The sequence below is a fragment of the Colias croceus genome, chromosome 26 (genome assembly GCF_905220415.1).
Source record: "Colias croceus chromosome 26, ilColCroc2.1".
Classification (NCBI taxonomy): Eukaryota; Metazoa; Arthropoda; class Insecta; order Lepidoptera; family Pieridae; genus Colias; species Colias croceus.
In genome coordinates, this window is record NC_059562.1 from 2,395,925 (window position 1) to 2,411,060 (window position 15,136).

General features: G+C 32.2%; 1 protein-coding gene across 11 annotated transcripts in view; it reads right to left on the reverse strand.

The window, feature by feature from the left end:
* LOC123703401 (calcium-dependent secretion activator) overlaps positions 1–15,136 on the reverse strand; it is a 57,499-nt gene that overhangs the window by 36,971 nt on the left and 5,392 nt on the right. For all 11 annotated transcript variants that reach the window (XM_045651345.1, XM_045651353.1, XM_045651346.1 and 8 more), the window contains exon 2: positions 6,733–6,809. In XM_045651345.1, the coding sequence (XP_045507301.1) occupies positions 6,733–6,802 (70 nt within the window). In that variant the 5' untranslated portion in view covers positions 6,803–6,809. The remainder of the gene's footprint in view (positions 1–6,732; positions 6,810–15,136) is intronic.

A 15,136-nucleotide genomic window follows, 5' to 3' on the forward strand; every position in this document is an offset into this window, starting at 1 on the left:
ATAGTTCGCAATGTTTAATTAATTTCACAAAAATGTCTATGGACACAAACATGGCTGAAAGTATTAAAATTAACGGATACCTAAAGTAATGAAAACACGATTCAGAATCTAAATATTATATATTTTAATCTGAAATATTAGCCTCAAATTAATAAGACAGACTTTTAACAGGATAAAATAAATTCGAAGCGGGTGAAACTTAAAACGAAATTGGATACGTTGTAAGAAACTTAGTTATTAAGGTTGCCGTTTGATTGAAGAAACTTCGAGAGTTGCTCTTAAGTTGCCTAAGAACGTTTATTTGAAGTCCTGTACATTGTGAACGTTGTTAATTGTTAAAAAAGGAAACATGAACAATTTCTTGCGCAATTTGAACTAAAGTTAGTTAAGAAATAAAAAGTCGTCTGAAATTTCTAGACCGATTAAATGAAATATAATATTTCGTCAAATTATTCATTTTTATAGATACGAATATAGAGCAAGGCACATAAAATTTGCTTTCTAAGTATTTAATTAAAGTAATAGTTCCCCTAACCAATTTTCCGCTACTCAGAACAATCTTCGTGGAGCTTAGCCAACTAAGTATCTGATTGTTATAAATGGTTTGGATGTTTTCAAATTAGCTTAAACGTTTGAGATATAAAATAATTCACATACTTCTAGGTAGGTACATATTTAAAATATAAAAAAAAGTTGCTGTCGCTGTCTGTCTGTCCCTATGTATGCTTAAATCTATAAAACTACGCAACGGATTTTAATGCGATGCGTTTTTTGATGTGAAAGTAAAATTTCAAGTTCGTGCTCGGCACACAGTCCTTGAGAAAGGTTTTAGTATATTTAGGTAATTGGGCGGCGCGGCGCGGCCGCGGGCGGATAGCTAGTTCATAATAAAAAAAAAATGGTGTCGCAGTTGAGACGAAATTGTAGCTCACAGATACTTTATTACAAATACTACATAAACGCACATAGCTTGCCATCCGAAAATAAACAGAATTCCCTAATTCTGTAGTCACTTATTTATTCATGGGATGTATTTAATTCTCATGGTACGGAGTCTGGACTCTAACGACCTCTTGGAAATGGAGAAACGTTTCAACCCAGATCTCGAGAGGTCGAATAATATTATTTCGTTGGCTCGTTATTTTAAATTAAAACTTACAGCTGAATAGACGAGTGCATTAATGGTTGGAACTACTTTTGGTTGTGTTAAAAATATGATAATTATTATTTATACAAATTCTGTAGTAGTTAGATGTTTATCATCAGTATCATTTTCAGCATTAACACAAATTTTTAGTCCAATAAACTTAGTATAACGATGTATATTTGAAACTTAATAAACACTTGTTTTATTACAAATTACAAATTCTAACAAGAAATTAATATATAAGTTAATACACAAAAAATAAGTAACCAATAAGATTTAGAAATCTATAAGGCCCTATTCAACAGAAAGAAAAGATGTACATATTAGAATTATAATATCGCCTATAAACAGTAATGACGTCAATTATTAGATACAAGCCTCGAACATTACCTCACAAATCGAATTAAATATACAGAAGCATCCTATAATGATAATGGCGAACCGCGAACCTGTGCCAAGCATGTACGTATATTTTAGCCCTTAATTATACACAGCCCTTTGCTAAGGCTCTTCAGACGACCCTTGCGTAATAAGGGTGCTTACTGCACGCACTATGATCTTAAGCATGGGCATATCCTTCATATTATAATAAACTACTTTAAGCTAAGATGAAAATCTAGGCTTTAGCCTTTAGGTTATAAAATTGTCCCTTGAGATAACATGGTTACATTTACATAGTAGACATTACTTAAAAGGTGATTGAGTTAAATAATGTGTTGTAAATTATTTTCATCGGACACCAAAAAAGAGGAGTCTGTATAATTTCTATTTTTCAATGTAAACTCGTGTAAAAATTAAATACCTATTAAAGACTGCTTTTGTTCTTTTTATCTAAAAAATAACTCCCTGTTAAACAGCACATCAGCACGAACTTCGTCCATAAATGATTACTTTAAGATTATTTTTCATGATAAAGCTAAAGGGAAGCGTTTGAAGATTATGTAACGTGAGTTACAAAGCCCACTTTGAGCGGCTTCATAATAATTGCCTGAATCATCCTGATGCATCAGATCTTATAATATTTAGCTTTTTTTTAGTATATGATAGGAAAGCGCTTGACCACGATCTCGCCTGATGGTAAGCTGAGATATGGCCTAAGATGGAGCGCGCTATTTGTATTTTATCAGCCTCTACATACGATAGGCTCGAAATTTTAAATCTTAACTTAAAAATATCGCCATTTTCGCATTTTATTACACTTATATTCTTCCAAATTATACATATGATAAGGTAGCGTGTCAAATTTTCCGTGTAAATACAGTTTCTGTTTGTGTTTCAAAAGAGGGTTATTTCATAATTCATACCTATACTTCTTCAAGTTTCTATTGTAAAAAGGGCTGACAAATGACACCCCTACGTGCTTATGTTAATAAGAACTACGTTGGAGAGTAAAATAAAGTGAAAAGAAGAAAATAACTAGGTCACCCATCGACCACTCCATAAACTTAGAAATAACTAGCTAGAAATTTATTTTAAAAACTTCTCACTGTATTGTGATAAGGATAAAGGCTTCTCGTTTTTTAAAACTTGAAGTTTGTTTATCTCGGCCTGTGTTTATGGGACTCTATATAAAATATTATATTTTACACTGCTAGACGCGTACTCCGTTGATATCTAAGTATTTTTTTATAAATTTAATGTCTAACGAATAAGAAATATTATTATATTATTAAAACAAGACGTATTAATATCTAATTCGTATTTTCAACACGAATTAACTTTTTTGTACCTAATTGAAATTATAATTGAATTCGCTGAAAACGTTACATAAACATAGACTGTATAATCTCCTGAAAGACGAAAGCACTATCCGCTTAACTGTAGAAAACTATCTTCTCTGTAGAGACCTTTACGAGCCGGTGCTGAATAATTAATCTGTCATGAGACTAAGGACTCAAAGAGCTTCTAAAAAGTCTAGTTGCATAAATACATATAAATTTATAAAGAATAGAAAAAATTCGATCACGAGGCGGCCCTCGAACCCGCAGCTTTCGTGCCATTCCGATTTCCGGGGCGGATGCCTGACCAACTCGTAGGGTAATTGCGCTGGTTTGCCGTCCAGCTTCTGTTTTCGTCCATTTGACTGACCTGCTACAATCACGTGCGTAAAACTTGAATACAAACGTACCTTCCCGCGCAAGTTTGCACTTTTTACGGTCCATAATGTTTAAGCAACAGTACTATCAACATGAAAATTTGATTTGACTAGAAGAGAGTTCAAAAAATTAACGTAAAAGTGGCCGCTTCGCATCCGTGCCTTGCAGATGTCATCGCGCGAGAGAAAAAATTGCCGGCGAGAAAAGTTCATGGTAAGCTAAATCACTGTTTTAGCTAGTTTACGTAATGTTTTTGGTACGTATGTTTATTTATAAGCATAATAAACGCAATTATAAGTGTTTATCATACTTTTTTATAATACTTTTCGAAATATTAAGTGGACGGATACTAGGTTACCAAATTCTCAAAATATTTGGTTTTCGTCCAAGTGGACGGAAACTCAAACAGCTACGTGAATATTTGTTAGGGTCATTTTACTTTATCGGACCTTTAAAATACTGAATAGTTTCTCCCGAAGTGATCTTTATTGCTATTAGTTTAGTTTTTTTGGTTTCCGTCCACTGCTATGTCAGTGCTGCCAAAATTAAAAAATATTTAAAGAAGTGGACGAAAACTAAATTAAGCTTTAAATGTTTTAGTTTTCGTCCATGAATGAGTATTGGAGTAGACAAAAATTAAATATAGCTATTCTTTTGCATTACTTTTCGTCTATTTTTACGTATTGAAAAGTTTTCTATTCAGTATCTTCCTTATAAATAATTGGTGAGGGCCAGAGTGTTGTAGGTACCTAATATTGTCATTCATTCAGTCATGTATCATTCTCCTTATGTGAAGTAGAGTCAATTACTCGTAGCATAAATGGGGGTAGGTCAGACATAATACACTGTATTTTTCTTGATTATCATTCACTTGAGTATCATCTTTTATTCTAGGTCTATTTTGCCAATGCAGTATTTTTTTATTATACTTACTCAACGTATCCTCAGAAAGATCTTATTGTTTTTAGATGGCCTCGAAGGAGTCTAAGAAATCTAGAAAAAAAAGACGCTGCGTACACTGAAGATTCTGTAGCTAAAACTTATTATTATGGCTGTGTGTGTATAGTACGTTTCATATTTTGATAAAGAAAGTATTAGAATGAAAATTTTTGTTGTTAGAATGAATATTTCTGTTTTTTGATGTTATTTCTTAGTCCTGTAATTATTACTTGTTTCATTTAAATTGTAAGGAACGCATTCCTTTCTTTATTACGAATGATTATACAGTCATCACTAACGCCTATAAGGACTGCCAAGTGCTACATAGATCTCAGTGATGACTAGTTATATTGATTATTATTAGTAAAACCACAAGTAAAACTAAACCTGTAAGGTAGTGAGAAATTGTAATGTTAATTAAATAAACGTATGTATTTACCTGTAATTGATTTTTAACTTAATAGTTGACCTACCCTCCTTTTTCTACACGGTGGTCGAAAACTAGCTTACACTAGGACGAAAACCAGTTTTTTTGGACGAAAACTAGCATTTACCCTACTTTTGCAGAAAATAATTTAAATAAAAAGATACATCAAAATGATTTATTTTCCCTTAATATTATCTTAAATAAGACTATATAAGGACTTAAAAAAAATATTATATGTTTAAGGAAGGGTGCTCCAAAATATTTATTTCGTATCACAAAGTTGGCAACTCCTATAATTGGACGAAAACCAGCGCAATGACCCTATAAACATGTTAGTCTTTGACAATAAAAAGTTATTTTACATCAAAATATTACTTTAACACTTCGATAATCGTATAACATTACGTAATCTCGAACTACCAAGTACTAACCTTCCTCACTTTGTAAAAAACTCCGTTTAACGACAGAAAAATAAACTCCTTTTTTCTAAAAATAGCTTAGTAAAAACTTAGTTCTTAGAAGCACTCAAGCGGTATTGGTCTTAGAAATTGAGAAGTGAGAAAACTCGTGAAGTAAAATGTGCTAAACATTGCTTTGTAGAGAAATAAATAATTTGGTGTTTTTCCGTAATGTTTAAATAGTTTTTATATAAAAATCTTTGACTAATGTGTGGTTCCTTTTGCTTTTACTGCAAAGTGCAAAGCTTATTACGTTGATAAATCTATAAATATAACTGCATTTACAGCTACAGTTTTATGGATCGTAAAACTCTTTATTATATAGAACATTAAAAGTTATAATAAAACACAAAGGTAATTCTTAAGAAGGTGTGATATTGGTTGTGAATTACAATCGATATTATTTATTCATCTAAATTCTAAACAATTACAGAGGACGTCATGTTTTCGACCTTTAAACATGTTTTTTGTAAGGAAATACACAGATATAGTGTGTGATTTATGTGATTTCAAAAGACCAACTGCAAAGTTTCTTGTAAAGAAAGTTACTTCAGAACTGTTGGTAATTGCTACCTTATGACGATTCAGTAATGCTTCGAAAGATTTTCTCTTCTTTCATTCAAAGTAAACGTTTGAGTTTGAGTTTGATTTCGAGTAGTAAGTGTGTGTGAAGTCCCGTGTCCCTTTAGTGGGGTAAGGGGCAGATGCATTATACATTTGTTTCACTGATCGATTTTCTTTAGGGACAAGTAGGTGATCAGCCTTCTGTGTCATACCAGACCGAGACATTTTTTTTCTTCGTCTCCACCGGGAATCGAACCCAGGACCCCTCGGTGTTACGCTCACGCGTCAACCACTGTTCCAAGGAGGCGGTCTCGTAGTAAGTACCTACTACAAATTATTAAAAATAGTCCCTTTTTCAAGTGAGCTTTCTTGACTGTCGTCTTTTATATTTATCACACTTTACAGCCTAACAACATCGCGTGATCGTTATTGCAAGAAATGCCTTGTTCCTTGTCACTTTACACTCAACAGTTTCAACAGTAAACAATTATCATATAAATCATGCTATTCTTAGAAACCTTATTGTCAAGCATGTTTTAATTTATAGTATGGTACCTAGGTTTAGAAGGTTTTTAATTAAAAGAATAACTCTTGAACACGCACGTTTCTACACAAGGGAAATTGTCGTATTGTACCTACTTGAGGGTCGGAAATAATCAATTTTATACCGACTGACGTCATATTTGAAGCTTTGATAATATAATAACTGTGGGTGGTTATAAAAAAAAAACGAGCGAAATTGCAAATTAGGTAAGGCTTCTGAATATCAATGTATCTTGGCACCATATGTTAAAATAAATAGACGAATTATTAATACTCAACTAGTCATAATGTTTCTTTCGTTGCCTGTCGTCTTTATATATTTTAATGTCTTCATCGTACACATTTTCAATAGCCCAATAGTTATCTATCTTTTAACATAGTAATATAACGATCTCTCTCTCCAGGAAGAGCTTTTTTATTAAAATAGTATATCTATCTATTAATATCATATATAGCGATCTCTCTTTCTAGCCGATGTAGAGCTTTTTTTAAATTAAATAAAGCCTCCTTAAAAACGGACGAAGACAGGGCATTAAGTAAGTTATTAATTACACATACCTGGTAATTTCGCGGTCTGCTTCTTGTGTTCATCATCACTGTCCTCTTCAGATGAGCTTGGGTCGATCATTTTGATTCTGTGAACAAATTATGGGTTTGAATCAAGACATCTACGCTAACTAATATTATACAGGGTTACTTGTAAAACACCAGCAACCTCGCAGGACAAGATAGCTAACATCATAAGTAACAACATTTGTTCTACGACTATTGGCATAACGCAATAAATTATTTTCAAACGGAAAATTGAATGAATATTTATTTTTGTATGAAAATAAAATCTAACAAATTATCAAAAGTCGTAGAACAAATGTTGTTGCTTACGATGTTAGCTATCTTGTCCTGCGAGGTTGCCGGTGTTTTACAAGTAACCCTGTAAAGAGGAAAACTTTGTTTGTTTGATTGTAATGAATAGGCTCATAAACTACTGGACCGATTTTAAAAATTATTTCACCATTCGAAAGCTACATTATCCACGAGTAATATAGGCTATATATTATCACGCTAAGACCAACAGGAGCAGAGCCACGCGGGTGAAACCGCGCGGCACAGCTAGTACCTAATAAACTAACCTACTACCAAATATAAGTTTTATTATAATTTGAAATTTGAACAATAATTACGTACTTAAATAGTGATCTCAATTTACTACTTAAAATCTATCAAAATAATAAGCCGGTTTGACCAGTTGAGATTGAAAAGAGTTATTAAAAATACAACAAAATATACAGTGAACTTCAACATTTTGACATTGAATAAAAGCAACAATACAGCCTTAGAATACAGCATTGTGTTTATTAATTCAACTAAAAATAAATTCGGATTCATTCGTTGCAATATCCTCTCAAAGTTTTATATCGCTTTGCGAATGCAATTGTGAAAGTCTTCGTCTCTATTAAATTGTATTGTTCCGAACATTGTCAGTTTTATTACTTTCTTAATTAGAACGCTTTTTGTTTGCAGTACAGGAGCGGAAGTATTTTTAATCGACGGTGGTTCTTGAGCTTTTTTTTATTTGGATAAAAGTCAAAGAACACCTTTTTAAATTCATGTATTCAATATTCATTTTTATTTTTGTAAAGAAATTTTAAAAGCATGTTGAGAGGAAAATTTCAAGGTCGCGTCATGGCAATACCGTCACGCCTAGAGTAAGGCGACGATTTTGGTATCTTTGAATCTTACCAAAGAAGTTTCACTTTTGACACGTGTGCTTGGCACACCATTATATCATTGCTTATCATCTTTTAGTTATCTTAATATTCTTTCAACATTTAAATAATTATGTTAGCATATTAAAAATAATAAAAAGAAAATCTTAGTCTAGTCTCTCAGTTTCAAAATCTTATACTTACCACATGACGTAAGCAAGTAAAACCGCGGGATTCAATACATAATTTAATAAAATCCAAAATCTTGTTACGAACCACGTAATGTGGTTTATCTCTCCCATATCACGTCATCCCCGGGGGATGAGGGGAAATTTTTGTTTTTCGGTAAACATAACCTTATCAGCATGAAAACATGCATGCTTATTAATTATTTTCCCAGAAAAAATCCTTTTTGCTATGATATCTTGTAAAAATACATGAAAGTTTGGTTGGAATTTATTTATCAGATCGTGTAGTAATTGATATGTAATACATAATATATTTTCGTTGCCTCGTTGGTAAATTTTAAAATCGAATAGGAAGTTGTTACGCACTCCGTACTTCAATACTATTTTTTGACATCCATATTAAACGACTAAATAATAAATTATGACGAGCTTTAAGCTGTAAATTTTCATCCGCGTTATTTTAAATACATATACCTAGTAAATCGAATATAGAAATCAAAATATAAAGAACAATCTTGAACAACATGTAAAAACACAGTTTGTATGGATAATAACTAACAAAGCCGTAAATACCTGCACCCCGCAGTCACAAGGCTGAAAAAGGTTAAAAATACCTTTGCTACAAAGGGTTAAAACTGTTAAAGTAGAAAATACTTTGCATATTGCAATATTCCGAGCCTTGTTTTAAACTCACTATTCACAATAACAACGAACTGTGGAAGCTTGTGAAAATGTTACATTTGGCGCCAAAAATTCGAAATTTGTTTTTGTTCTTTTTTTATTACATACGGCCAGTGTCATTCATAATTTAAAAATTTAACTATTTTTTGTTAAGGTAACATTTATCCCAATGTTTATTAAGTGTAAAAATATACGAAAAAAATATTTTGATACGTTTATAATATCGCGAATTTTAATTTTTAATTTTTTAAATCCAAGACAAGTTAGGTAGGTACTTGTAATGACAATAATTTTCTTCATTATTTAGCCATTATTTAAGATTATTGAAAACAAAAGGACATATTAATTTTATTTATATCTATATATTAAATGTTTTATAAAAATCACGCTTGCAAAGAAAACCATACAGCTAAAGCCGTTATAAGTAAAACAGAACGCTAGAAAATAATCTTATTATGGCTGATAGGATTAACCGTTAGATAATAATATTATAACAATATTCTTGTAAAAATATCGTGAAGATTAATCGCACCTTTCAACGGCAAAGCTATCAATAGAGCCGCCATTTTTTATACCCCGTGTAAGAAATACACATGTTTCAGTTAATTAAGAAAAGATTTTATCGAAAGGTGAAGGTTAAATTGGTTATAATAAGGGTACATGTCATGGCCTTTTCTTGGCCAAAAATAAATGATAAAAAAACGTGTATGCCGAGCACACGTGTCAGAAGTGAATCTTCTTTTCAGAAATAAATACTAAAATCGTAGCCTTACTCCATGAAATGACGGTATTGCCATGACGCGAACGCGCCTAAAGAAGTTTCACTTCAAAATCATCCATAACATTCGAGTTTATATAGGTTGTAAATAAATGGTATATATGTAACATATTATTATGTATTATTTTCGTGTGATTTTATATTGTTAACGAATTACTATGTGTCATTGTTTGTAACAAGCAAAGAGTAAGTAATATGTAATGTCATGTATTAACATGGCAGCAAGTATACGTTTTGATTTACCTAAATCCCACAGTACAACATATAATTGATATTCAATAAAAATATCTAGAAAATAGAAGCTTACTGAAATTCCTACACAATAAACCAATCGTGGAAATGGTTAATTTGCCGTAATTACACATAGTTTCAAGGCACTTTCCCGGTATTGTCATCGAGAGCGATTACATTGAATGTAGACGATGTCACGCATGTCACATATGACAGTCGTTAAACTAATTAATTATTGTTAACTTGTATTATATCACACATGATTTTTATAACATTTTGATTATTTAATGTATAAATAATTGTGTCTTTAAACGTCCTACTCTTGGTTTCACAAGCTTTGAGCGTAACGTATATACGTCTAGTATTATTTTATCTGTGGTATAGGTATGTACTTCAAAATATATGTAGGTAGGTAGTAGGTAAATACTGTAAATAGTATTTTTAAACATATTGTACTGTTTAAAATAATAAATAAAAAAGACGTGTGGCACTCGGGGACTGCCGCGGTAAAGCTATTGCATGCTATGCCTTCAAGCCACACCTCCGCCCGTCGGAGTGGGAGGCGTGAGGTTTTCTCGTTACGGAATTTCATTAGAAGCTATACAATAGCGTTTATTTGTTTTATAACACTGTACACTAAGCTTTGTTATAAAACAAATAATAAAATATAAAACATAATGATATCACATATTAAACAGGATGAACTGTATCATACTTATCTATATCTATCTACTAGCTGTTGCCCGCAGCTTCGCTTGCGTGGAAAAGATAAATTTTCATGGTATAAGTTTCCATCCCCTATTTTACTCCTTTAGGGGATGAATTTTCTAAAATCCTTTCTTAGGGGATGCCTACGTTATGACATCTACCTGCATGCCAAATTTCAGCCCGATAAGTCCAGTGGTTTGGGCTGTGCGTTGATAGATCACTATATCAGTCACCTTTGAGTTTTATATTTATAGATTTATCTACATAATAATTTTAGCTACGTCTGAAGTTGATCCCGACTATAATTTTCTATATACGAAATTTCATCCAGTTCCCAGCTTACCGTGAAATATAATCAAACACAAAAAAACGTTTTTAACATCTGGGTTACACACAAACTCAAACTCAAACATTCATTTATTCAATTAGACTACTATTTAGTAGCACTTTCGAATCGTCATTACATAAGTATTTTTAACATTTACCACCGATTCGGAAAGCAGTATCTATGGAGAAGAATCGGCAAGAAACTCCATAGTTGCTCTTTTAAAATCATGTCAATATTACATAATATGTAACTTATATCTAACTTATACATAATATATCATAATATATCATAATATCATATCACAGGATTTGTCAAAACTAAAGTAAGTCAAGTGATACTTCAGTCGCCTGGTTCTGCTTACTCTATATACAAGTATTGTTTTATTTCCATTGTTGGCTTTAATATCTAGTAGGTATTAAATAAATATCAGCTTAAATACGTGGTAAAAAGTGTGTTGTTAACAAAGATGCGCAGCTAGAATGGATGGAAAAATAGTCTATTTATGCAACAACTTATTATGTAGATAAATAGATAGTAACAAACATACATAAATATACTATTTTTCCACGCAAATACTACTGAACCGATTACAATGAAATTTAACACACATCTAGACACACACATAGGATACGTTTTAGTTGAGCAAGCATTAACTCTAAATGAATGAATGAATGAATACGTATATTGCCACAACAAGCTTGATACATACATTTAAACCTAAAGAACACAATAAAATAATTATAAAAAAACTGCTAATAATCGTTATATGGATACAGACGACAAAAATACACAAGATATACTAAATAGGTACTGAATTATAACAAAGATTGTAACTTAAAAATTTCGTGTCAACCCTTTTGCAAACATGTATATTGTACGTATCTATACATACATATAATAAATCTGTAGAAGGGTCAATTCTGTACATTGAAAATATTGAAAAAATAAATAGCAGGGGGTGTTACTGGATCGATACCAAACCCAAATATGTGATTAAAAAAATTTTTGTCTGTCTGTCTGTCTGTCTGTCTGTCTGTCTGTCTGTCTGTCTGTCTGTCTGTATGTGAAGGCATCACGTGAAAACTAGCGGTTCGATTTCGATGAAACTTGGTATAATTATACCTTATTATCCTGGGCGTAAAATAGGATACTTTTTATCCTGGAAAAATACGTAGAAAAAAATTAATCTTAATTTTTCAGTTTTATCCATAGACGTTGTTCCGTAGAACCGCGAACACACGTTGCGTATTATTATAGGCCTAGCCGTATTTGGGAATTGGGTCCAATAGATATTTATAAGATGTTATTGACAGAGGTACTCAAAATGGAGAAATAACCATCCACGCGAAGACCGACATCCGCGCGGACGGAGTCGCGGGCGGAAGCTAGTATCTAATAAAAATGTAAACTTTCATGTCTCTACTACTAGATCGGATCAACTATTACTATTCAAGAGCTTTTAGGTTCTTTCAAGAATAGAATAGAAGATACGTATTTGATGTAACAAAAATTTATGTAGGTACCTACACTACACTGTACATGAAAAAAAAATAAGTATAGGTACGTGTTTCCTTGCGTAAATTATAATGACCCTTTCTTTTGTTAACGCATCACAGACAAAGGGTTGCTAAGGTTGTGCTATAACAAAACATTTTCACTTCACAGTAAGTACTAGAAAATTTACCCTTACCTATCTAATTGTTAGAGTGAGAGGTAACTCTTTTTAACTCTTATTTTTTATGGCTCTTCTAAGACGAGTTTAAAAATTTTATATTTCAAATCTTATACGGTTTTAACTTAGGTTTTAATAACCTTGTGGCTTAGTTTTCGTGAAAACGAAAATGATATAACATTTAGAATCGTGCTAATTGATTTTTAAGGCTTTTCTTTAAATAACTACCTAATTCAAGGACTAAAATATTAAATAATGTACCTAATGTGAAATAGGTAATGAGACGAAATTAGATATGATATTACGTAAAAACTCTACGTTAAAAAATAAAAATAAGCAAATGAAAAACAAACATTTTCTATTCATTCTCACTAACAATAAAAATTATGTTATCACTACATAGTATAAAACCAAGTCGCTTTCTCTGTCCCTATGTCCATATGTCCCTATGTATTCTTAAATCTTTAAAATAACGCAACGGATTTTGATGCGATTTTTTTTAATAGATAGAGTGATTCATGAGGAAGGTTTTAGTATAAAATTTATTATGTTTTAGACAAAGCGGGCGAAGCCGCGGGCGGAAAGCTAATGTTACATAATTAGGAAGAGCGGAGGAAAGGAGCGCTTAATTTCATTCATACCGAACAAAATATAATGGAAAACTAAGTTGATAGGGTTGAATTTAATTATTCACATGAATCCATACTAATATTATAAATGCGAAAGTAACTCTGTCTGTCTGTTACTCAATCACGCTTTAACTACTGAACCAATTTGCATGAAATTTGGTATAGAGATATTTTGATACCCGAGAAAGGACATAGGATAGATTTTATCCTGGAAATCCCACGGGAACGGGAACTATGCAGGTTTTTCTTTGACTGCGCGGGCGATGCCGCGGGAGGAAAGCTAGTAGGAAATATAATTTAGTAAAATAAGTATAATAAGCTCTCAAATAATTAAGCAGCTATCCATAGAGCTATAAAGGCAGGCATACAAAAACCCGTAAGGTAAATAATTACCGACCATTCATATCCAAATTTAGATTATTTAGATACCCGGATAAAATTGTTAATTACTCTAATTAATATACTGGCACACGAATCCTCGTTATAGTCCTTTTAATGCTTTTTCTTGTACACTTCTTAATTTACATATTTTCTGCTTGAAATCTCAAATGAAATCTCGTTTGTTCTTTTAATAGAATTCATTTTGTTGGTGTTTAGGTAATAAATTCTGGGGTAAATGGACGGTATTTCATAATAAGTAGGTAGTAGGCGGTAGGTTATTAAATTAATATGAGTAGGTAGCCTTTACTTTAATAATTAATTAGGATCATATTCAAGATTTCTCAACACTAACAAGGGCCAGTTACACAACCTGCTGAAATAATATATCTTAAATGTCAATGACAGACAAAATAAATAATGTATGAACAATCTGACATCGCACAATATGGGCGAAATTTCGTTTCTGGAATAATCTATGGTTAAATAACTAATTAATGTAATAATTTAAACCTTTGAAGACCGCTCTATTGTACATACATAATATTACATAGGTAAGTGTTATCCTTTCCATTATATTGAAAAGGATAACACTCTCGGATAGCTGCTCCGCGCGGTTTCACCCCCGTGACTCTTCTCCTGTTGGTCGTAGCGTGATGATATATAGCCTATAGCCTTGCTCGATAAATGAGCTATCTAACACTGAAATAATTTTTCAGATCGGACCCGTAGTTCCCGAGATTAGCGCGTTCAAACAAACAAACAAACTCTTCAGCTTTATATAAATTGTATCATTTTAACTAAAGCTACGAGATCAAATAAACAGAAGCCACTGCGGCAAGCCATGTTGCCTCAAAATTATTGCGGTGTACAACCCTCTTTAATTATATACACGGTTTTCCCAACAGATTATATCTACATTTGTAAAATGGGGTTGAAATATTCCATGTTAAAACTAATTGTTTCCGCCATAAATTGTTTTAAGCTTACCCTTTTATCTAGGATTTGTTTGTTTTTGTTTAACTACTGGACAGGGATTTTTCAAAGTGACAGTAGCTTAACTTAAGAAATAAAACGACATTTCAAAAGTAATTTCAAAGGTAGAGATCTCTCTACCATATAAAAATAAGTCGGGTTTTCCTTCCTGACGCTATAACTCCAGAACGCACGAACCGATTTCCACGGATTTGCATTCGTTGGAATGGTCTCTGGCTCCGTGAGGTTTGTAGCAAAGAAAATTTAGGAAACATTTCAACAGAAAAGCGGGAAAACCGGGCAAATCATTTATCACATATACAGTAACATTATGTAACATTTCGTTTGGTATTTAAACATAAGGTGGCGAAACGGAGTTCGCCGGGTTCGCTAGTATTTTATATTGTATTTGAACCCAATTAAACGTTTCGCTAGAGGAGTGACGAAATATCTCTAGCCTCATCTATAAATATAAATAAATGCTTTATATGTTATAAGGTTTTCCTTTTATTTTCCCTTTCATCTACAGCCTTTTGCACTCAGTGGTACACGCATGGCCTACACAGGGTTTACGTATCAACATATCCAACAGTGTAAGAACTAGTAGTTCCTGATTTTAGTAAGTATAGAAATACATAATATAGAAAGAAAGAAAGAAAGAAAGAAAGAAAAGTTTATTCAACACCAC